Source organism: Neodiprion pinetum, chromosome 1 (genome assembly GCF_021155775.2).
Source record: "Neodiprion pinetum isolate iyNeoPine1 chromosome 1, iyNeoPine1.2, whole genome shotgun sequence".
Classification (NCBI taxonomy): Eukaryota; Metazoa; Arthropoda; class Insecta; order Hymenoptera; family Diprionidae; genus Neodiprion; species Neodiprion pinetum.
This window is the reverse complement of record NC_060232.1, coordinates 14,118,307-14,142,708: the sequence shown is the minus strand read 5'-3', so window position 1 is coordinate 14,142,708 and position 24,402 is coordinate 14,118,307. Positions and strand designations below refer to the sequence as shown.

General features: G+C 35.5%; 3 protein-coding genes across 3 annotated transcripts; 1 reads left to right on the top strand and 2 right to left on the bottom strand.

Moving 5' to 3' along the window:
- Nucleotides 1-285: 285 nt before the first annotated feature.
- Nucleotides 286-4,951, bottom strand: Pbgs (Porphobilinogen synthase). The gene is made up of 5 exons (XM_046624920.2): nt 4,483-4,951; nt 3,564-3,711; nt 3,261-3,480; nt 2,530-2,762; nt 286-806 (listed from the first exon to the last, which is right to left on the bottom strand). Exons 1-5 carry the CDS (start codon nt 4,602-4,604, stop codon nt 519-521), a joined length of 1,011 nt encoding a protein of 336 aa, XP_046480876.1. The 5' UTR covers nt 4,605-4,951; the 3' UTR covers nt 286-518.
- A 6,905-nt stretch (nt 4,952-11,856) lies between these two features.
- On the top strand, nt 11,857-18,113 carry Idh3b (isocitrate dehydrogenase [NAD] subunit beta, mitochondrial). Its single transcript, XM_046624893.2, has 6 exons — nt 11,857-12,011; nt 12,415-12,477; nt 12,554-12,763; nt 15,794-16,185; nt 16,674-16,863; nt 17,338-18,113. Exons 1-6 carry the CDS (start codon nt 11,970-11,972, stop codon nt 17,566-17,568), a joined length of 1,128 nt encoding a protein of 375 aa, XP_046480849.1. The 5' UTR covers nt 11,857-11,969; the 3' UTR covers nt 17,569-18,113.
- Nucleotides 17,824-22,771, bottom strand: tex (THO complex 3 homolog tex). The gene is made up of 2 exons (XM_046624765.2): nt 22,304-22,771; nt 17,824-21,686 (listed from the first exon to the last, which is right to left on the bottom strand). The coding sequence occupies exons 1-2, from the start codon at nt 22,754-22,756 to the stop codon at nt 20,904-20,906; spliced, it is 1,236 nt and encodes a 411-aa protein (XP_046480721.1). The 5' UTR covers nt 22,757-22,771; the 3' UTR covers nt 17,824-20,903.
- Between the last annotated feature and the right edge of the window lie 1,631 nt (nt 22,772-24,402).

Here is a 24,402-nt window from a genome sequence, read left to right as displayed (position 1 = left end):
ATGTTTCGTCATCCGTTTGCCTGGCTTTGCCAACTTTTTTTAAACTTGACATCGCCCTTAATTTCGGCGAAATTACTGGAGCAACAAAATCAAAATTTGGGGAACAAATTAGCAACTAAAGAGCACTAAATCTCCATATAGATCATTTTCGATTTTGATGAAGTGGTTATTCCAGCTTAAGAGACGTAAAACAAACACCGATTGTGAGAAGGAATAATCGAGTTTGGGAAAAATCTATTATACTCGATTAATCGGGAAGAAATAATGGATTGAATCGAAAATCGATTATTTTTGGTCATTCCTAATGCATGTCTGGCTGTATTATGCAATTCTCAGTCAATACTATCAGCTTAGAAACGCAACCTTGCTACAGCTGGTACAGAATCGAATTCAAATGCTTCTTGCATTCAAACTCACCAACTGTTGATAAAAATTAACAGTTCGTATTTTGGTATTTATTCAATCCTAACAAAATTACTGCCACATCGTATGAATAAACAGAATTTCACTAACAAGAACTAATATTTGCTTTTTGGTTTTAACATATCCAAAATCAGTGGCACAAAGTAAGTGATAATACAATCAGCACCGGCTCTCCGCATCGCTGTCAATACTTCATACAGTACACTTTCCAAATCAAGTGCTCCACTCTGAGCTCCATGGTAAAGCATTGCATATTCACCAGACACTTGGTAAACAAAAAGTGGGTACTCTGGATGCGCATCTTTAATTTTCCGAACTACATCCAAATAAGCTAAACCTGGCTTCACCATGAGCATATCAGCGCCTTCTGCTACATCTCTAGCCTGTGAAAAATATAATTAGATTTTAACCATTGTAAAAATGACACCAAGTGTGATTTACGTATACTTCGATCATTGGTCAAGTCGATGAGTACGAATGAAGGAACCATAAGGCAAATTACATAAACCAAAATTATGTTGTGGATCTGCACAAGAGGTATTCCACGTCAGATTAGTGAATGATTGACCATGACATTCTATATTTTTAATAATGATTTTTCCTGTAATAGTATACCTGAAAAACGTCTATGAAATTTTTTATATTTCTTCGATCACCAGTTTTCAGCCCACGAAATCTGAAACCCATCTCAAGAATGATCTAATTGATTTTCAAAAACCAAAGTTGGCAATATTCTGATGCAATTTGAAAATTTTCACAGACTTTTCACAATGGAAGTACGTTGTTTCCATTTTATAATCTTGAAAAATGGTTCAAAAAATACATATTTACAAATTTTACTTTGATGTTAAGTAATCGTCGTAAGTTACCTGCCATGAGACCGAAAGCACCAAGAGTGAACACCAATAGAACATGACGTCACCTAAATAACATGATATGACTGTAACGGTAACAGATTCTGGGCTCTATCATACAAAACATTCGCGTTGAAATATATTGAAATAATATTGAAAGCCTAAAGGAAAAAAAAATGATACTTTTACCCTACAATTTCATGTGAGAGTTTTAAATTACTAGGGATGTGCGGGTACTCGAACTCGGGTTTCGGTCGGGTTTTTTGGCAATCCTGAAATTTTTGGGTAGTCCGAAATCTTCGAGTACCCTAAATTTTCGCATATCTAACTCGAAAGTAATCCATTTTACCCGACCTAACCCGACCCAAAGAATTTCAGTACCCGCACCCCTACTGGTCGATAATAAAATTACAAACGCTCGTATTCGAGGATTAGTTCTCAACCCTATCAATAGTACCGCACAAAAAAGTGCAACTTTCGTATCTTTGTGCTCCATTTACGTACATACTAGGAAATCACTGAAGTAAGTATGTATGTATTTCACCAGCGGCACTGTTAAGAGAGAATGCGGAAAACGCCGGGCTGTAGTATGATAGTGGGGGAAGCGGCACTATTGGGAGTAGCGCCATTGAGACATTATACTGTATTTCATGATGATGTACTAATAAAGCAGGCAGGTATGAAAGAATTCAATAGTATATTCTTCGGTGAGCCGTTAGTCGGATTTTTTGAGAATAGAACCTCCAGAAATCATAATTCCAGCCGGCTACGAAATAGTCCTTCAAATCGTCCGGGATTTCGGAAGTGTCATATGTCCGAAATTTTGAAAATCGCTCTTTACTTTAGAAGTCCCTGTATTTTTGGAGAAGCGAAAACAGCCGTGACCAAAATTTTGTAAAACCCCGCAATTTTCGGCAAACCCGAGATTTTTGAGGAACTCGAGTTTTTGGGCAATCCGAAATTTTCGAGTACCCTCCCCAACCCGACCCAAAGAATAGTACCCGTACACCCCTAGAAATGACTAATCAAATATTTATATTTGATTTTTGAGAATTAATGGTCTTTTTTTCGGTTAAGTTTAAAAATTCATAATATAAAAACGGATAGCTGAAAAAAAATAATTCTCAGGGTTTACATTATCACAGGAAAAAGTCTTGGTAAAAATGAAAAATATCACGTTCATTCCTACACTCAATTGATATGGAATACTCGATAAGGATGTTTACAGTATAAACAACGAATATTATCTTACAGCTGCTCTTGCTGCAAGCCCATTACTACCTGGCGGTAGCTGGTAGCATTTTCTGTCCCCAAATTGCGGAGCAGACTTTGAGGCATCTCTGAAGGGCCCGTAAAAACCTGATGCAAATTTGACGGCGTAGGATAAAACTGTAACTTTATTTGGTAAATCAGCAGCGGCTAAAGCTTTCTTTATTGCTCCAATCCGACCATCCATCATGTCCGAAGGTGCCACGACATGTGCTCCTGTACAGTTTTGAAAATTGACCAAGTATTAATACGAATTCTTAATAAGAATTGATTCAAGGCTTGTCACGTTTACGAAATTTATTTTTCTTGTGAAATTTGTCATCCTATCATGAAATCAAATCAAATCGTTATTTCGGATTTTCAATTATAATTTTATGATCTCCTGAAGTATTTACTTACCGCCATAATCATGAATTATTATTTATGAGGAAATTACTTGCTGCCTGATAAATAGTTGAATATCTAAATTAATGCTTGATTACTAAATATTTTAAGGTTTCATCAACTGTACGAAACTACGAAAATTGCCTGACAGAATTCAGCAGTAGTGGCTTGTGTATAAAAAGGAACCATTCAGATAATTGTGATTATCGAATTTCATCAGTTGAAACATTTTGTACTTATAGCTCTCATATTTGAATTCCAGTTTTCAGCATATTACATACACTATTAATTTTTGAACAAGATTACTACGTTGAATATCTCATTCCTCACCAGCCTGACCATATTTGACAGCAATCTTGCTAATACGTTGGATGGAAGCTTCGTTGTTGATGCGACCGTCAGAGTGTAGTATTCCACAATGCCCGTGTTCAGTATAAGCACATAGGCAAACATCACAAGTGATTAACAAGTTAGGAAACCACTTTCGAAGTACTGGTATTGCTTGTATAACTGGATTTTCACTACTATCTGCATTGGAACCAGTTTTGTCCTATGGTTACAAATTTTCAAATGAGGATGAAAAGACACTTGTTATAATTTCTACCAGAATCATAGCATATCAGATCCTATAACCTTGATCAAGTGACTTGGAACACCGAACAACAGAACCGATTGCAACCCCTTTGCTATCAACGGCTCTAATATTTCTTTTAAAACATTAATTCCATACCGATATACTCCAGGCATACTTGGAATCAGCTCCTTAGCATTGGGTTCATCCCTGAAACAGGTAGTGAAAAATAGGTAAATTGGTGTTTACCTCAATGATGGTTGAGTTATTTAGGAAAATATAGAGGTGTTTTTGTCGTAGGAATGGGAAAATATTCAACTCAGTACAAGAGTTTTATTCAAGATTTCAACTCAAGTGGTCTCATTGTTTGGAAAACCAAAACTGTTCTACGCAACAGCAATACTTACTGGTATGATCAAACTATATTCTTGGTAATATTTTGTTAACTTTTTGTATACTGTAGATGATACTCTACGTAATGTTTCGTTCAATTTGTTTTGTACAGTGCCGAACATATATACTTATAAGTTCGAGTATGCTCTTTTGGAGGGGTAGTCGAATTTGGCACTGTTGTATATATCTCAAATTAATCAAGTCCACGTATTTCAAACGCAAAATAGGGCATAACAATTCCAGTCTACATACAATTCTGAACGAAACCACTGTAATGCATTTTCATTCAATGAAAGAATAAAGAAATTACATAATTACAACGAATTTACTATCTCGATTTTATGAAAATGTGGTAGAGTGGTTTTGTTCAAAATTACATGTAGAATAGCGCTGTTTTTTGCGTTTGAGATACAAGGATGATTCGAGATATGTACGACAACGTCGAAGTCGACTAGGGCACTCCATTAACGTGCCACATTTGAAGACAATTACAATTATGAAACTTTGTCCCGTTGGTGTTTTTAAAAAGGCACGCACGAGCAAAAACGCCATAATGAGTTGGTTTATAAAACTTAAGATTTTACTCACAATATAAAAATCGGATACATCAGATTCTTCGCTGTAATTTCGACGTTCTGTGATTGCCATTGTCGCAATAATGGGTGAAATATCCCACTATGTAGAGTGTGTTTAGCTTTAACTGTTGCCATTTGTTAGGTTTTTAATCATATACGTTTTCAAGTACCGTTGGGCTGGATACTGATATGAATAGTTACGAATGATCTACACTTGATGTTAAAACATACTTTAACATCTTAATGTAGTGTATTCAATGTTTTATTTATCTTTTTAGTTCGAATCGAGCTCCAATTAGATCCGTTCACACTTCAATTCCGGTGTTAACCTAGCTTTAACTATGAGAGGTCGAAACCGACTGTAAACTGTAAGTCGAATATGTAGCGCGAATTGGCATGACAATATGTTAAAATACAGAACTTCTCACAACCTCCGAACCGCAGTTTATACGACGTATTAATGTCGACACTTTATAGAGGGGAGGACACGGTGGGGAGAATATACTAGACTGCCAGCGCTGAGTTATTTTTCGCAACAGCTGCCGGGTCAGAAGCGGATTTGAGGGTATTAGCAGTTTCATGTATTATCAACCAAGTAACTGACCACGCCGGTTAAAGAAGTTCTTCATAACCAACACTGTCGCGTCCAATACGTTGGTAACATACCGTCGTCATTGGGAGATTAAGAAGTTGGGACATTCCACACAAAAAAGATCTACGCAGAAATTATGCAAGAAAAAAAAGAATGTCAATCAAATATGAGTGTCTCATTTAGAGGTGTCCACTTAAAAAATACGTCGATGCTTTTTATTCGATGCAATACATCGGAACCTTGCATGGATGTCTTTCGATACATCGCTTAAAGTCATCGATGTTTTTTCAACGTCGAATACTTTTATGTTTTTTAGCTCATCAAATACAAACGAAAAATATGCGTCAACAAATGTCATTTTATTTATCTCATACCTGTTTCTTTAAAATCGCCAAGAGAAAGTGTGACCATAGTTTACTATTCACCATTTCCAGCTGAATGCAGAAAGTTCGCTGTCTTTCTTTTGATCCGTATAAACGCAGAGCAGCCCCCTGACACCGGCCTGCTTTTCCTATACGATAAATTCAAACGCGTTTTATCTTGGAATCTGAAGTTCTTGAAATCGCCACCAGTAGCGCTGGCTGTTCTTGTGAAACACTGATCTCTATACCTATAACACAGAGATCAGTGCACTATACTAGTGCTGTGGGTAATGCTGTAGCTGTAATGATATGTTTAATTTTATGATACTGTTTGTTGGTTGAGTAGTATTGTATGAGACATGTAGCTTTGTAAGTGAAACAAAAAATTTATAGAAATATTTTATTACAATACCAACAAAAACATACATTTTGAAGTCTTTAATCACTTAACATCAATGCTGTTTAGACAGTCTTTGCAGAAACAAAAGTTTGTAACAATAAATTATTGGCCTAAAAACGGTTCTCTAGCGATACGTGACGGACTTTATTGAAAATATTGAATTTTATACACGATTGTCGGCTAGATACATGTAGAATTTTTTATTATTTTATTTCAAAAAATTGGTTCACTATCAAATAGTTCTAAATGTACTACAATCATCTACAGACGAACTATAAAGGATTCCGTTAATTAGATTACATTAGATTGATGGTATGTCGGCTAAACTCATATTAATTTATTGATGCGAGTGTGAAACCATATTACGAGATCCTCGCACTACCCTGCAGAACTACCATATAATATTATCGTTTTAGTACTATAATCGGGCTCCATATACTTAGCCCAAGCTCATCTACCCCGATTGGAATAATTCTTTCAGAAATCGTTTGTGAATCGTTAGTAGGCGTTTGATAGCGTATTCCCGGCGTCTGATTGTCAATAGTTTATGTATAATGATTGAAACAAATTTTCCTAGGGAATTTGAGTGACGATGGCCCCTAATTAACCGTATTTTTGATTAAACGCAATGTTATCAATATGCAATCGTTTGTACGTCGTTTGTCGGTGTTCGATAAAATATTCTCAACGTTTGGAATCCAGCAGTTTATTTGTAAAACAATAAACAATTCTGTTACAATAATATTTCTGGGGAGTTTTATCGATTGTGGGGAATTTCCCCAGTTCTAGGGAATTTCCCCAAGGCTGATTTTAGTAAGCTTCTATTTTTCATAAATTTTTATTTTTTTAATCCTCAACCGTTTGTAGATCGTTTGTAGGTGTTTGATAGTGCATCTCCGATGTTTGATAGTGCAACGTTCATGTATAAAAATGAAAACAAATTTATTTCGGATATTTGAGTGACGGTAGAATTTTGTCATTGAATAACATTTCATTTCGTTTGTAAGCGTATACGTTGTAACGTGGCGTTTCAGAGCCACCCGTCACAAGGGCACATAACGGAGAGAAATGTCTAGCAAACGCGTCCGTGGCGGGGTACTCCAACCGAACTCGATACGAAATAGGCAATAACTACTACTAACTAATTCATTCTTTGTAAATTCTGTATTTCGCACTCCAATGCACGCTAACAAGGTTCTTGGACGACGACAATCTCGACCACCGAGGGATCAACAGCTACCTATAGTATATACCTATGTGGTGATAAAAACAATTCAAATCAATATGACCGATAAAGAAGACTGATACCGATGGCTCCTCACACGGGTCCGAGTTTGCGTTTGGAGTACACGTTGAATTTTTTTAATTCTAATCTAGATGCGTTTTGGATTCGAAAACTTCTAGTACGGCTAAAATTTCAAAACCGTACTAAATTTGGCACCGTCGTACTAACGTACTGAACAGTAGACAGAAGTACTGAATTTAGTACAATTGTACTAACAGAGATGATTAGGGAGATGTCCAACGCTCGCGTTTTAGGTGATCCCACCAGAGTGGCGCTGAAACGTAGCGGTGAATCGAGAAGTAGAATTTTGTGATCATCGCTTCGGTCGATGCTGCAGAGTTCTTTTAGGGCTACACCAACATGATGATCATAAATATGCTTGGTGGATAATACAATCGCACGTTCTCTGATGTTTGCGTGTGTGCGGTGCTCGTAGGCGAGTTAGAACGTAGTTGCGCGGGCATACCCACACGGCAAAACGCTCGGCTCACGGACGCACGCACACCACACACCGTCGGCCACGAGCGACTAACCCCAACGTTCTAACACACACTGGGTGGATTGGGTGTATATATGGGGCATTTCATCCAAATTCAACATATTCATTCGTTATCGTATGATATAATCATTTATATCAAACATTATATCAATACGGTAACGAATGAATATGAAATATTTGGGCCTCCGGATTTTGTACGTAGGCTCGTAGTGAGTAAAATAATTAGCGGAATGAAAAGAAATATAAGAATGAAGATTTAATAGGGAAAATTTAACAGAGCCTCATTCTATTTTCCGATTTTTCCGATTTTTAATTATTGTGCAGCGGTGTACACTGACATAACAAGCCAGCAACAGCTACAGCTCCAAAGAAAACTAAATGCCTGCGTCCGGTATATTTGTAAACTATCTAAGTACGAACATGTCACTCCGTGCTTTGCTAGTCTCCGCTCGCTCACACTTTGGTCTAGAAGAGAATTTTTCCTGGTCTGTTTATTATACAAGGCTCTTGTGTTAAATCAAAAGCCACTCATCAAAAGAGATATGCGTATTCTTGAACCTCGCGTTCGCCGAGGGGATGTCAGGCAAGACTACTTTGAGCTTCCGCGCTGTCGTGGTGCCAAAGATCAATTGTTCATGATCGCGGCTGCCATGTCTTGGAACCTGCTGCCGGCCTACTGTACGACTCAGCCATCGTTCCAAGAATTTCGTAGAATCTGTTATAAGTATTTATTAAATATCGAATCGAGCTAGATCACTTGACATGTTGTTGTCGATGCTATCATTTTATTTTATCTTGTTACATGTCATTTTTATTTTTTATTTTTGAGTTATAATTGCTGGTAATGTGCGATGTGTGGGTGATGCGAGATATATTGTGTATGGAACACTATACTATATTTAAACCCTGTTTATTGTTTTACTTATGTCTGTCATTTATATATTTATATAAGTCTCGAAATCAGAGACTTGGTAATTTCGAGGAAAGGTGGAGAAATCACGACATGTGAAGTTGCAGTAAATAACTGTAATTAAAAAACACAAAGTAATAAAATGATGTTTACAATTGAATAATGTTACATTAACTAATATTGCAGATGAATATTACATTAACTTTAGCGCCGCACCTGAATCAATCACAATCGTCGGTATCTCGTAGTGATACTGTGATGATAATGTTCATATATTATTAACGGTACTTATCGGTATGTTGTATCCAAAGGTCATAACGAGGATCAGTAGATTGCGGAAAACGATATAAATGCGAATTCGTACTATACCGCCCATTTGTACAGTTCTTATAAGCACAGCGATCATAAATTCGCTCCTTCTTCACTTCATGCGACATGATCTCTTATTCTCAATTTAATTGTACTTTTATTTAACGCATACGAGCACGAACGTGTGGGCTCAACGTGTAAAGCACGAATTAAAACAAAGGTCCGGCGTTCTGGAAAGGGGTGACAGTCAAACAACAGTGTTGCGTTCAACACATGCAACCGAGTCCAATACATGTGTTTCTTTCTTTTTTATTAAAAGTCCATATACGTGCAGTCTAGCCAAGACTACATGATTTCTTTCGTTTGTTTAAGTTATTGCTTGTTGAAAATAAAATTATATTGTTATGTATGTTGTGTTGCTTGTTGTATTTAATATGTTGAATATTCTCGGATACGGCAGTACACACTCGAGTAAAATCAGTATTTCATACCTAATAATATATCGAAAAATATATGGATATTTTATTAAGGTCTTATGGGACGTATATTCTCAACCAAAAGTGAGTCTCGGTGAGAATATTTAATACTTCGCGATGAGATAAGAATCTGAAAAAAATCAATCATAACCAAGATGATAAGCAAATTCATTCTGAATAATAATAATGTCAAAAATTTGTTTATAAACTTTTGAAACAAAAATTTGTTCAACAAACCGCTAGTAAAATTTCTTTTTATTTCATGTGATATGAAGTCTTGATTTTTCTGAATACATATGAATTTTTTTATAATTTTCGTCAATTTTGAAAAACCCATTTTCGCGAATTTTTTCAATTTTTAAAAATGGGTCAAAAGTCCTGAATTTTGGATCGGTTCTCATCAAATGGTTATACATTACACTGAAAAAGTTTCAGAGGCATCAAACGAAGAGTTTCATAAATAGAGCCTTGAAAATTTTTTGAAAACGGAATATTCAAAATCGCCGGAAATTCTAAAAAAAAATTCACATGTATTCTGCAAAATCAATGAATTCATTTCATATGAAATAAAAAAAAATACTAGAGATTCGTTGAACAAATTTTTGCCTAAACAATTTATTACTTGGATAATGGAAAGGAATGAATAACAATAAATAAAAAACAAAATTCGTTTGTATTAGATAATAATAATAATAATAATAATAATAATAAAAATGTTTATTTAATCGGCCGTGGAGCCTAGACTCCTTGCGGCCGTCCAATAAGACAATACATAGAATAATGATGTACACTATAAATGTAAAATTGACACCTTATCAAACTTATTAGTCTCCCATTCAGGTACATCACGGATCTGTTATGTATACAACTAAAGGAGACGTCGAGTAAAAACACAGCGGAATCAACAGAGTCGCTCGTTAGCGGTCATACGGCATAGTTCAGGATAAAGCTATACATAATCACTACGAGATACCGACGATTGTGATTGATTCAGGTGCGGCGCTAAAGTTAAAGTAATATTCATCTGCAATATTAGTTAATGTAACATTATTCAATTGTAAACATCATTTTATTACTTTGTATTTTTTAATTACAGTTATTTACTGCAACTTCACATGTCGTGATTTCTCCACCTTTCCTCGAAATTACCAAGTCTCTGATTTCGAGACTTATATAAATATATAAATGACAGACATAAGTAAAACAATAAACAGGGTTTAAATATAGTATAGTGTTCCATACACAATATATCTCGCATCACCCACACATCGCACATTACCAGCAATTATAACTCAAAAATAAAAAATAAAAATGACATGTAACAAGATAAAATAAAATGATAGCATCGACAACAACATGTCAAGTGATCTAGCTCGATTCGATATTTAATAAATACTTATAACAGATTCTACGAAATTCTTGGAACGATGGCTGAGTCGTACAGTAGGCCGGCAGCAGGTTCCAAGACATGGCAGCCGCGATCATGAACAATTGATCTTTGGCACCACGACAGCGCGGAAGCTCAAAGTAGTCTTGCCTGACATCCCCTCGGCGAACGCGAGGTTCAAGAATACGCATATCTCTTTTGATGAGTGGCTTTTGATTTAACACAAGAGCCTTGTATAATAAACAGACCAGGAAAAATTCTCTTCTAGACCAAAGTGTGAGCGAGCGGAGACTAGCAAAGCACGGAGTGACATGTTCGTACTTAGATAGTTTACAAATATACCGGACGCAAGCATTTAGTTTTCTTTGGAGCTGTAGCTGTTGCTGGCTTGTTATGTCAGTGTACACCGCTGCACAATAATTAAAAATCGGAAAAATCGGAAAATAGAATGAGGCTCTGTTAAATTTTCCCTATTAAATCTTCATTCTTATATTTCTTTTCATTCCGCTAATTATTTTACTCACTACGAGCCTACGTACAAAATCCGGATGCCCAAATATTTCATATTCATTCGTTACCGTATTGATATAATGTTTGATATAAATGATTATATCATACGATAACGAATGAATATGTTGAATTTGGATGAAATGCCCCATATATACACCCAATCCACCCAGTGTGTGTTAGAACGTTGGGGTTAGTCGCTCGTGGCCGACGGTGTGTGGTGTGCGTGCGTCCGTGAGCCGAGCGTTTTGCCGTGTGGGTATGCCCGCGCAACTACGTTCTAACTCGCCTACGAGCACCGCACACACGCAAACATCAGAGAACGTGCGATTGTATTATCCACCAAGCATATTTATGATCATCATGTTGGTGTAGCCCTAAAAGAACTCTGCAGCATCGACCGAAGCGATGATCACAAAATTCTACTTCTCGATTCACCGCTCCGTTTCAGCGCCACTCTGGTGGGATCACCTAAGGCCGTGGTCGAAAATTGACTCACAGTACAGTCACCAATCTTTTAACTCTTTTGCGTTGCCGAGTTCATGGATAGCTCTGTCTCTGTCCTAGGGAATTTTTAGTACTGGCAGTCAATTTACGAACACGGCCTAAAACGCGAGCGTTGGACATCTCCCTACTCATCTCTGGTACTAACACTGGCAACACTGCTTTTGTTAGGTATATCGATAGCCGCTTTCGGAGTCGATAACATTGTCGATAACAGCAATAAAATTTTGTAGCGCAAGCCGTTCAGAGATTCGTCTCCTTCGTGAAAAATGGCGCTACTTGCGAGGAAGGTCTGCAAGGTTCTGGCTCAGGTATTTCTAACTTATTTTACATAACGATTGACAAGCATCGCTCAAAATGCAAACAAAGTTTTTAATTGATAAAGGGTTCACTGATTCCATAGATCACCGTGGAGAATCAATCGGACAATTTTATACGAATTTGGCATTAATCTGAAACTGATAATTCATTTTGCAGTCTACTTAAATAAATTAAAAATATAATTAAATTAAGACCAAATCAGCTCTATATCAATACTCGCTTCTGTCACAGTTTCGACCAACAACCTTGAAATAATTTTGCATCTTGATGCATTATATTTGCTACAATAACTTATTTTATTACATATCTATTTCTTCTCTTCCCCAATTCCAAACTGGTCCCTGATGTTGCTTTGAATGCATCAATTTTATGCATGGATTCTTGGTGCTTTAGGCTGCCCCAAAAGGCCCAGTAGCCAGAAAATTCCATCTGGGAGTTGTATATCAGCAGGACGTAGTAAGTAAATTATTTCACCATAGTGTAATTTAGCAATTTGAATATCACACATTAATTTTTCTGCTATTATTTTCAGGGTGTGCAAAAAGAATCAAGAACAAAATGTACGCTTATTCCCGGAGATGGAGTCGGACCAGAACTTGTCTATTCTGTTCAAGAAGTTTTCAAAGCTGCAAATGTGCCCATTGAATTTGAAACGTTCTTTTTGTCCGAAGTCAACCCAACATTGAGTGCTCCTCTTGAACGAGTCTCTGGTAGTATTGCTAAGAATCGTGTTTGTTTAAAGGTATTTACTTCATTACTTTTTATGAGATATTATTTGCTTGCTGACACTAAGTTTATTACAACCAGTGCTTTTTATTTGTCAGTTTTATTAACTTAAGCACAACTAACATTTCAGTTATGCTACTGCAAGTTGAATTCGCAACTTATATCAAATTTTTATTTTACATCAAGTAGAATTGTGTGTTCATCTTTTCTCTGTGATTTGAATCAGGAATAAGTTTCGTTTTTTTATATGTTAGCGTACTTTCAAGTTATTTATTATGCACATAATGAATGTCACAACTTGTCAATTCAGTATAATAAGAGCAGGTTCTTTTCAGTAGAAAGGTTACAAGTTCATGTTAAAATTGACAAAGTACGTTTTATTTGGATATCTATCATGTACTTTTCAATTTTCTGAAGCAATTTATATGCGAATTACAACAGTGATCCTATCTGATAAAATATGTGCCATTTTCATTCATATCAGTTATCTAGAGTATACGTAGACGCAATAAACTTTGGTATACCATATGAGTGGCAATACGGTGGCAACTGTTTTATGGCCAAGTGCTCCATTGTCGGCTCCTTATCTGATGTACTTTTTGTTTCATGTTTATGTTTTAACTCGCCATGATCATTTCCATTGCAATAATTTCTGCGTAACGTAGGACTTTCTTCGATAGAACTACTAAGGATACAGAAGACTGGGGAGAATTTTTTTATTCACCTCCTCTATAATGCTACACCAGGGAAAAACACTGGTAGATCTAATCAGAACGACAATTAACCCCTGACAGGCAATGATGGTAAAATTTCGGCCCTAAGAATCTTGTTGAACACCTTCAACGTTCATTTTTATTTGTTTAGTCCAACTTAATTAGTTTCATAATACAACCATTTCATACGGAATTGTTTGAACATTAATTTAAAAAAAGAAATCTTTCTAGCTTTATTAAAAAGTGAGATATTTGAAAGTAATTTCCATTGACTATTTTTTACACTCATTGCCACGAGAGGTATACGGTTTGGATATTTACCTGTCACGGGTTAAGGTTGTGAAAACGCAGAATTAGTCATTACATTTAAATACCTATTAATACAATAAAATGGTTTGTTACAGATGTAAGAGGCAACGAAACATGTATTTTATTAACTGATATTTAGTTGAAATAAAAAAGATCGGCGTCTTTCCACCTGCAACTACCATTTTGTTTGGTTCATCTACAGGGTATTTAAAGTGTGACAGAGCAATAGTAGTCAAACTATTGATGATACTCAAAAAAGTTTCAGATGGAAGTTACATTGTTCTAGAAGACTGTCATACTGGACCATCTTATTTCTTTTTTGGTGGAGGTGCTGAAGCTTCGTCAAGGTCAACACCACATTTTTTTTCTACGACATTATTACTGATTGAGGCAAATTCGGTGATCTACAACACAAGGTCATTCTAGGCATGCGAAGTGTGACAATAGTCGAAAAATCAAATCAAATCAAAAGAATTATTTTCAAAGGATTTACTAACCTTGGTTTGTATCTACCTACAGAAGATGCTCGAACTGACGACCCTCGACTTGTGAACAATTGTTAATTTACTGATGAAAAGACCATCTAACTTCAGCTAACATTTGTGGTGTAATTTCAGTACATGCTCGGTGTATTCTTCCTTTCATATCGTCAGGCGTGGTAGGTGCTACCGCCATTACACTTTCTCTGACAAAAGCCCATAAAAAGTAATCAAGTGATGTTGGGTTAAGCTAGGTATCTTCTGTGGGTAGACACGAACCAAGGTTAGTTAATCCGTTGACAATATTTATTTTGATTTGATTTGATTTTTTAACTATTTTCATACTTTATGTGCCTAGAATGCCCTTGTGTTGTAGATCACTGAATTTGCCTCAAAGTCAGCAATAACGTAGAAAAAAAATACATTGTTCCGTTTAAAAAAGTGGTGTTCACCTTGACGTAGCTTCAGTGTCTCCACCGAAAAAGAAATAAGATGGTCCAGTATGACGGCCTTCTCGAAGAATGTAACTTTCATCTCCAACTTTTTTGAGTTTCATCAATAGTTTGAGTACTATTGTGCTGTCACACTTTAAGCTTTAAGTGTAGCTATATTCTAGACTGTGAAAATTACTTGGGCAGAATTTCATTTGAGGATCTTGAAGTTTTCAGCATCCGAACAAACGTAAAATGTTACTCAATTCCTGAATTATTAATAAACAGTAAAAAAACGAAGAAAAGATTTTAAAATATGCATCAGCTAAATGTCTCCTGACAAATAATATTGTTTGTCATGGCTGCATGAAATTAAGGAAATATAGTATACCATTTAATTTCGACATGACACATTGTGTTGAATTTGGAAATTACGAAAAAATGGAATCAAAATAAAGAAGCAAAAAATTAGTACCCGTGCCTTCAATTTTGCAATGGACTTTAATACAAAAATGATTATGCAATGCATAATCCACTATCAAGATCATGAAGAAACATCTGGCTCTGACAAGGAATGTGTCTCAGGTCGATCTCTTTGATTTTGAGTTCATATATATTATAGTGCATCGAAAATTAAGCGACAGGAATTTTTATTTAATCGGCTGTAAAACACTTTGAGGGGGTAAAAATGAACCTCAAAGCTGGGCATCCAACAAGGTGATTTCTTGATGTGCTTGAATGAATCTAATGCTAAAATGTTTCATTCATCAATAGAATCATAAATCATTTTAAGGAGATGAAAATGACCTGCATAGATGGGCACTCAACAAGGTAATTTCTGGATAAAAAAAAATACGTCTTGCTGAGTTTTCGATGCACTACAGTATATATGAATAAAATCAAAATTGGAGAGATCGACCTGATATACCTTTGTTTTGAGATATTCGTATTTAATTTTCGAGTAGCAAGTGTATTCTTATTAAAAGATTCATTGGGATAGCATAAACTAGTACATTTTCGTCTAATTACTGGTAAAGAAATCAATTCATTTAGTGTTAATATTAAATTAAGAATAAAACGAAGACATTAAATAGTGTGAAATTTAATTTTTCAGGGTATTTTGGCAACGCCAGATCACTCTCATACTGGAGAGTTACAAACTTTGAATATGAAACTTAGGCGCAGCTTAGACCTGTATTCTAATGTTGTACACGTGAAGTCTTTGCCCGGTATTAAATCTCGTCATCAAAACGTGGACTGTGTTATAATAAGAGAACAAACTGAAGGTGAGTATTCTGCATTGGAACACGAAAGTGTCAAAGGAGTTGTTGAGTGTCTGAAGATCGTCACTGCCACGAAATCTCAGAGGATTGCTAAATTTGCGTTTGACTATGCAACCAGAAATAATCGCAAGAAGGTTACATGTGTACACAAAGCTAATATTATGAAGCTTGGTGATGGGCTCTTCTTGCGATCATGTGAAGAGATAGCTAAACTGTACCCAAGGTATACACACACACACACATATACATATATGTATATATTTTTTTTTTATCAATCTATGGAGCATAGACCATTTATATGAATATCTCAATATAGGATTGTATTATACGAGGTTGAAGTTCATAAGGAAAGTAACGAAATATTGAAAACTAAAAATGTTATGCTACTTTGGAATTAATTTGCAGAAGTTGTGCCTGCAGAATGAGTAATATTTTGCTTTATCCAAGCTGTAGTGTACAAGTTACTACGTTTTAACAATTTCGAGTTGCAAAACAGCGATTTTTTTAAAATATTTCATATCACCCACATTATGTACTTCAACATTATATTTAACTATCCTATTTAATTTTCTCTATTAATGTTGTTGTGTCAGATCACTCTATTTTTATCTAAAATAAAATAAGGTTTCGTCTATTTTTATCATAATTTTGTTCTGGATCTACTGATTTACATAATTTGTTCACAAAGAAAAATATGATTATTTTTTTCAGAATTCAATTTGAAAAGATGATTGTTGATAATTGTACAATGCAAATGGTGTCCAACCCACGACAGTTTGACGTTATGGTTACACCTAATTTGTACGGTAATATCGTCGATAATTTGGCATCCGGATTGGTTGGTGGTGCTGGAGTTGTTGCTGGCGCCAGCTTCAGTGCGGAGTGTGTTGTTTTCGAACCTGTAAGTATCTTTTACAGTACTACCTTGTTATAAGAGAATATTAGGGTGGTTAAGGGAATAGGATTCCAATAAATTCGTTATCGAAGTGTGTCCCAACTACTGCCTGGAGAGATTGGAAACCGCATGTGTGTGAATGTGTCGATGTTCATCACACTTCTCGTTATAAAAGAATCACAGATATGTACACGAATTCGGTGACTAAACACGTATCATTCGCGGAATCAAAAGTTAGGAGACCTCAGGTACACAGGTAGAGTGGGGGAAGCTATAAAACTAGCTCAAGGACAACGAAGGGGAACTTCTTTTACAACGAGGACTCTTATAATTGGTACTACTGTAACTGGTTCTGAAAAATTTATTATTCTGAACGCTTCTCATTCTCCAGCACAGGCATTTTATCACTGTGAAAACATTGCCATGATTAAAGAATTCATAATGAAATTGTCATTGATGTTCTTCACTTTTAATTTACAGGGTGCGCGTCACACGTATTCAGAGGCTGTGGGTAAAAATGTGGCAAATCCCACTGCCATGCTTTTATGTTCTGTCAAACTTCTAAATCACGTTAATTTACGAACTTATGCAGAACAGATCAGAGACGCTATTAATCGTGTATTGAACGATGGAAAAGTCCGCACCAAGGACTTGGGTGGACAAAGTTCTGCAACTGATTTCACAAAGGCGATTATTTACAGCCTCCGTTAGTTTGATATTAAATTTTGTTTAATATTACAGGACAACCTAGACCTCGCAGCACTTTACACGCATTTAAAGCTGCGAAAAGATATTGCAAGTTTGATATTGATCGAATATTAATGACATAGTTTGTGCATAGCATAAATATTCTCGCTTATATGTGTAACTTGTGCTCATTATTCAATAAATTAGGTCACTTTGTAAAGTATTATTGTAATATTAGAAAGGAATGTTGATAAGTCTAGGTTGATTATCAATATGCAATATTTGTATATAACTATCAACTGATTATGTGATATTCGGTCAAAAACATAGATCTTTGACTTGAAATATTCATGAGACAGAGAATGCATGATCAAGATCTTTGCTTCTATAGTGCATTATTCGATTAATACAGTATTGTCGATTACCTTGTGAATAATACTAGGAAAACCAGAAGTGATGGAGTAGTAATTTTGTCAATAGGTAAATAATTGGTATAGTCCAATTTTAGATGAACACTGTTAATATACGTGAATTGTACAAATAATAAATTATTGTATATCCGATTGAAATTACTGTTTGTTTGTCGGTACTTATGTACAAAACGTTGACAACTCGTACCTCAATGCTGAAAAAGCGATCCAATGTAAACAGTCTACTAGTTTTGCAATCCTTAGTATCCTTCCTTGCCAAAGTTGAAAGCTGAACACGCTCTAGGGAATATACAGCAATATATTTATTATATAATTATGCATAAAAGCAAAGGCCCGAGTATGAATTATATAGGTATGCAACACGTGACAAAATTTTCGATGGTATTTCATTTTGATTGTCACAATCTGCATTCTTTTCCACTCAATACCTATAAAATAGATCATTCACAAATTCTCAAAAGATCATTTTTCCAGTTGATCTAGTATCTTACCATGATTTACTGTAAGAAACGTCTTTGCCGAGTCCACTAAAACCACCAAGGATTTTTTACTTTATTGGTAAGGCAAGTCAAAACATCTGAGTAAATTTTCCTTTTCTAAATGATGAATTTGAGCATTATATCTTTAGAACATGTTTCAACTATTTTAGCTGTACTAGCAATTAGTGAGACTAGTTGATATTTTCCTAGTCTCATTCTTTGGTTCAATACTTTTATTATCTACTAATATTTTTTTGAATACTGTTGGAAAGTATCTCCCCTGCATATGCCATTTATTATTTTCACCAGTGGCCATGTGGTATAGATATGACTTTATACACATAGGGTTTTACCTAGTTTTAATTTCTCTATCATACTATATCCTAATACTACAATGAACACTAATTATTACTTCATTGCTAACAAGATCCAGTAACGTAAACTGCTCGACCTTGTCTTGTTTGACCGGCACTTCTCTTATCGATATTCTACCTTCAAGTTTTTGCACACATTCACAAAATATTTGCTACAGCTATCTGCAGTATTTTTTTTTCTACCACAGTTTTATGTTATCTAGAAATTGAAAGTTACTCCTAATATGAAATTTACTAATTACGTTCTTCCATAACACCCTACTTGTTCCAACTAGGTATGCGATCATTTTTGGATTTATTTTGTTTTTTTCTATAAATTAATTTACACGGTTTACAATTCTTTTGATTTTTTATTCAAACTGCACTATTCACGTTTATGGCATCCTTAAAAATCTTGTCCCTTACGTTAACTAACATCAGTATCCCTATGGTGACAGACTTTTTTTCTTTGTGTAGTGGGATTCAATGGCTTTCTAAATTTCTCTAAGTTCCTTTGCTTCTCCAATTACAAATGTCACATTTGTATTAACATCATTTTGTCATTTTATCTCTATTCTCTTGTCGCAGAAGTGTTCTGCTCTGTTCTTTTACCATCTGTTTCAAGGTTTTGTAAAAGTATTTAGTGCATCTTTCAGTTTTGAGAATATAGACAAATGTTTTGCAACGTGGATTTTTAATACCATGGCTAATATGTCACCAACATACTGCCTCATACAAACAAAGTAGTGATTGATGCAGGCGGAAGTTAGTTGTGTTACTCTTGTTGGCTCGTCCACCACGGGTATAAACCTCTGGCCACAAAGTACTTCCAAGTATTCTGGCAAAAGACTGTTTTGGTTCAACAAATTCATATTTATGTCACCCGTCAGTACTATTTCAGTGTTTTGTATTTTTTTTTTGGATCCTTCAGATCTGTGTCAAGACAGCCATGCTGTTCTTGTGTGAGTAGATTGCTATTCATCCGTGTTGATTTAGTTGATTTATAAAGTACAATTAATAGCATATTTTGGATTTTCACAACTTTTACTTAATATCACAATACGTTTTCGTTTATTGTATCTTGATTACAGCAGATTGAGTAATTGCTTAGGAAGTATGAACTCAGCGTTTCGATAATCAAGGTTTTACAGCAAATCATTATATCTAGGTGTTAATAGTTTTCGTACAGAAATCCCTCTGATTCTTCAAAATCTTTATCGATATTTCGAGTTTGTAGTTGCTGTGCTTCGAGCCATTCACTAGTTTGTAACAATTACAGCTCTCAGACCTGCTGGCATGCTTTTACGCATAGGAGTAGCACTATGATTGTATTCACTGTACTAGTAACATCTACTCATATTTATGTATTCGTATACTTAGTATCTATCTCACACAATGCAAGCAGAACTTTGTGTTAATTTTGTATACATTCCTGGTGAGACTACCGCAAACACAGGTGTAAAATACGGATGATGGAAAGACAGATTTTCAATTTTCTTCAATGTGACCCACCATCTGAATAAGCATATAAAAATAATGTGATACAGAACGTTGAGAGAGGGTGTTCAAAATTTTGTTGATTTGTCAGACTCATGTGTTTTCAAACTAATTTTTTATACATTCGAACTAGTGTAATCAATACTTTCTTGTGAGCTTCAAATTGTTTATAGTAAAAACTGAAAAGAAAAAAACAGTAAGCTTACAGAAGGATCAGTTTAGAGTAGAGGCAATATTCATATTCTTATCTGGCTTTGCATTTGTAAGAAAAGTAATTGACACGTCTCAAATTACAGAATATTCAGATATATGGAGAACATACAGGCATGTACAGTGCTATTGAAGTAATGAACATAGCATTAAACCAAAATAACCCACTACAAAAGCTTCCCTCTTCAACAAATATTGATCAAAATTGCATATGAATTTTAAAATCATCTTAGAGCATTAGGTGTAGAGAGTACTATTTTATCGTGCTATAATGTTATATGTATCATGTAAAGGTATCACACATGAGATCTAACAAAAACGTCATTGTCAAATAAAAATCCCATTTAAAGAAAGTTGACGAAAAGCAGTCAATATGGTAAAATCCAATTTTATTCGCTTGAAAACCCAAAAACTTTCAAGCTTCCAGCATCCCTTTTTCGATCGTAAGTGTCTTTATCGTCACACGCATATGCCAATAAATATTGTTTTGGATGCCACGCCACCGTAAATGTTGCAGCTTCGACCGGTATATCGGCAACTTTTTCTCCCGTTTCTACCTCTCCAATGTCTATGACCAAGTCTTCAGAAGCAGCTGCTAGGAGTTGCCCATCATGAGAGAATGAAATGGTTCTAACAGGCCATTCCAATCGAGAAAATGTCCTTAGGCAACATAATTCATCAGCATCCCACAGAGACACTAAAGCATCAGCTGACCCTGTTGCGAAGTAACGACCAGTAGGGTCAAATTCAATGCAAATGCATGTTCCTGGATGAGCTTTGATTACATGCAGTAGTTCTAGGTCCGGATAGCTTAGAATATGAACACATCCCTGACCATTTGTAAGATAAAATGTGTCCGAATCTTTGTTCCAAGATATTTCATTGACTTCAAAGTTGAATTGTTCCTCGGCACGAATTTTCATTACTCTTGCATCAATGAATGTCACTAAATCCTCCTTGTTGCCAACTGCTATTGTGTTACCATCAGGCGACCAAGATATATTGATGTTTTCACCCCGTGTCGCAATATTTGCTGTGCATTTTTGAGATCTTGTGTCCCAAATACGCATGGTTTTATCTCCACTTGCAGTTGATAGTAGCTCAGGGTGAAATGAGTGCCAACATAATTGATCCACGCTTCCTCCATGTCCGCGAAACGTTGTCTCTTGTTTCTAGAACAAAGGTTTTTGTATTTATACAAAATGCTTTTATATTGTTTTTAAGTGTGTATTGCATGGAGCTTGTATTTGTAAATTTTTTCACTTTATGGGTTCCATGGATCATAAATATACTTGTATAGTTAATTCCACAATTGATCACCTGCATTGAATAATAACTCTATATTGTAGTTAAATTGAATGCATATATTGCATCAAATTTATGAGATTGAAGGTGGTAACAAAATATTTCAGAAAAAATCGCTAGCTTGCAACTTTAGAATTGCTTAAAATGCGATGAATGGAAAATTTTATTTATTCATTTATCAACGACAGTAATTTGCAAATAACGAATTTCGAATCAGAAACGAAAACGTTTCTGTCACAGATTTTTATGAGAAATATATTGTTAGCCTATGAAGCAATAGTCGTGGATGACCCTGTATACCTAAAAACTTTCGATTTATATCAAAATGTTATAAAAATACTGACTCTAATGAGTCAAAATAAGATGACTCTTCATGCGGTCAGTGAAGAGTAAGCACAACATAGTCTTAAACTGCAGAGGTTCATTAAAGTATATCAAATTTATAATACATAAACACGTAAACGCACAGCGAGCTTTTACTCACCAAACGATCGGTTCCAAGAGAAAAAATACAAACACACTTGTCGAACGAGCCGGACGCCAGTAGTCTCCCGTCACAGCTCCAGCCAACGCTGTGTACCTTTGCTGAGTGGCTTTGTTGCTCTTTGATTTTGTTATGTGTTTTAAAATAACTTGTCAACTCGTCGACCCGGCTATTCGACGCTGCCATGTTTATTTGACACAGCTGACCGCACAGCATTGCCAACCTATCAGGCGAACAATTCTTTGAATGGCGCCAAAACAATTCTTTAAAATTCTTCGGGAACCCAGTAAACTTTGACTGAAGATTATAAAGACAGTTACCCCTGGGGTCCCTAAGTAAATTTTTGTGTATCAGTTTTCGGATGGCTTTCGGCGGGCAAGTGTGCCCAAGTGGGCCTGGGAGCGTAGGAGGTTTCTGCTCTATCGACTCTACGTAACGGGCTCGTACCGACATTTGTAGCAGCCAAAGTATGGTCGGTATGAAAGCTTAAGATTGAGACGGTACGAAGTGAGTACGTAAAACTACGTAGCGACTGTAAATGTTAGTACCATAACTTTATCGACACAGTCATTATTTTATTCCAATAATACGGACGGATATGCCTTCTCAATGTGACATAATTTGCCTAAAATCGCTTGCCCTCATTTCTCTGTATTCGACCATAATGTCTTGCAGAATTACATACAACGAATTATTTTAAGACATGAAAAGTTGTCATAATTATCGAAATAATTATATTTGTTACAATCATTATATAAAAACAACAGTTTCGATTCCTGGCTCCGTCGTTAATTTTTCAAATCACCAAAAATTTTCGAATTACATTCTCTAGCATTTTTCTTTCCGCTAAAATAGATATAACGTATTTTCATATCACTTCATAGACGGCCGGGACCGTCTTACGTGGCTTTTAACAAGTAGTGTCATATACTTGTAAACATGTCACATGTATACAAAGATCTATAATTGTGATTTTTGAGACGAATTTCATAATACATATTTATTATTAATTCCTTATTCATCAGAATTGTATGATAAAATAGATCATGCAATAGATTGTGACGTAAATACTTCAAACTTATAATTGTGATTACTGTTTTCTACATTGATGACGTACTTGTGTTGTCAGTTATTAGCTACGCATTTGCTCACAAGGATTTCCAGGGGACGCCACGAGGAGGCCAACTGACATTGCTCCCCCCCCCCCCCCCCCATAGGTCGATCAGCTCGATCATCCCCGTGAGGAGATGCGAAACCGCGACTTAATTAATAACATCGATCAGTTCGATCATCTTCGTAAAGAGACGCGAAACCGCGACTTGGTCAATCAGCTCGATCATCTCCGTGAGGAGATGCGAACCCGCGACATAGTAAATTTAGTCTATAGTTACAAAAATTCTATACGCGCTGCATAGGTTTCTCAACTTTTGAGTATAGATTTTAACGCGGATAAAGTTGTAAACAAGCTGTCGACGATGAAGATCGCATGTTTCGTGTTCAAACCACCCACTACACCTAATTTGGTTCACAGCGGCTTTCATGTAAGGGAAGAGCTCATCTTCGATATCATATTCTCCCCTGATTTTCGGATAACCTACATCGAAAGCCGCGTTTATCAAGTTGACACAAACGAAAATTCCGTTGTTGCTACGCGCAAGTTTCCGAAATCGTTTTCCTCCTTCGTTTCGTATTAATCGTTCTCGATTAATTCTCGATTAATTCTCGAGAAATTATATCAATTTATTAAGCTTAATTACTCGGAAACGGCTTGTCTGACAAAAATCTATAATCAGACCTTTTTTGTAGAAAATTTAATTTTATAAAGGGATAAGTGAACATAAATTTTTTCACTTCAATATTTCGACAGTTCTGACGTAAAACATGAAATTATTACTAACAATCAAAAATAGCGATGATAGACCTCTTAAAGTTAATATTAAGGGCTTAAAATTTGATGAAATTTTTTTTTTTTTGCCATACTGAATGATATGCTCAATATATTTTTCAAAAAAAAAAATAGTCAATTTTTTTGCCCAGTCTACTCTATATGAATGTAAGCGTAAAGAATATTTTGCGAAGTTAGCAGAAAAAATTAACGA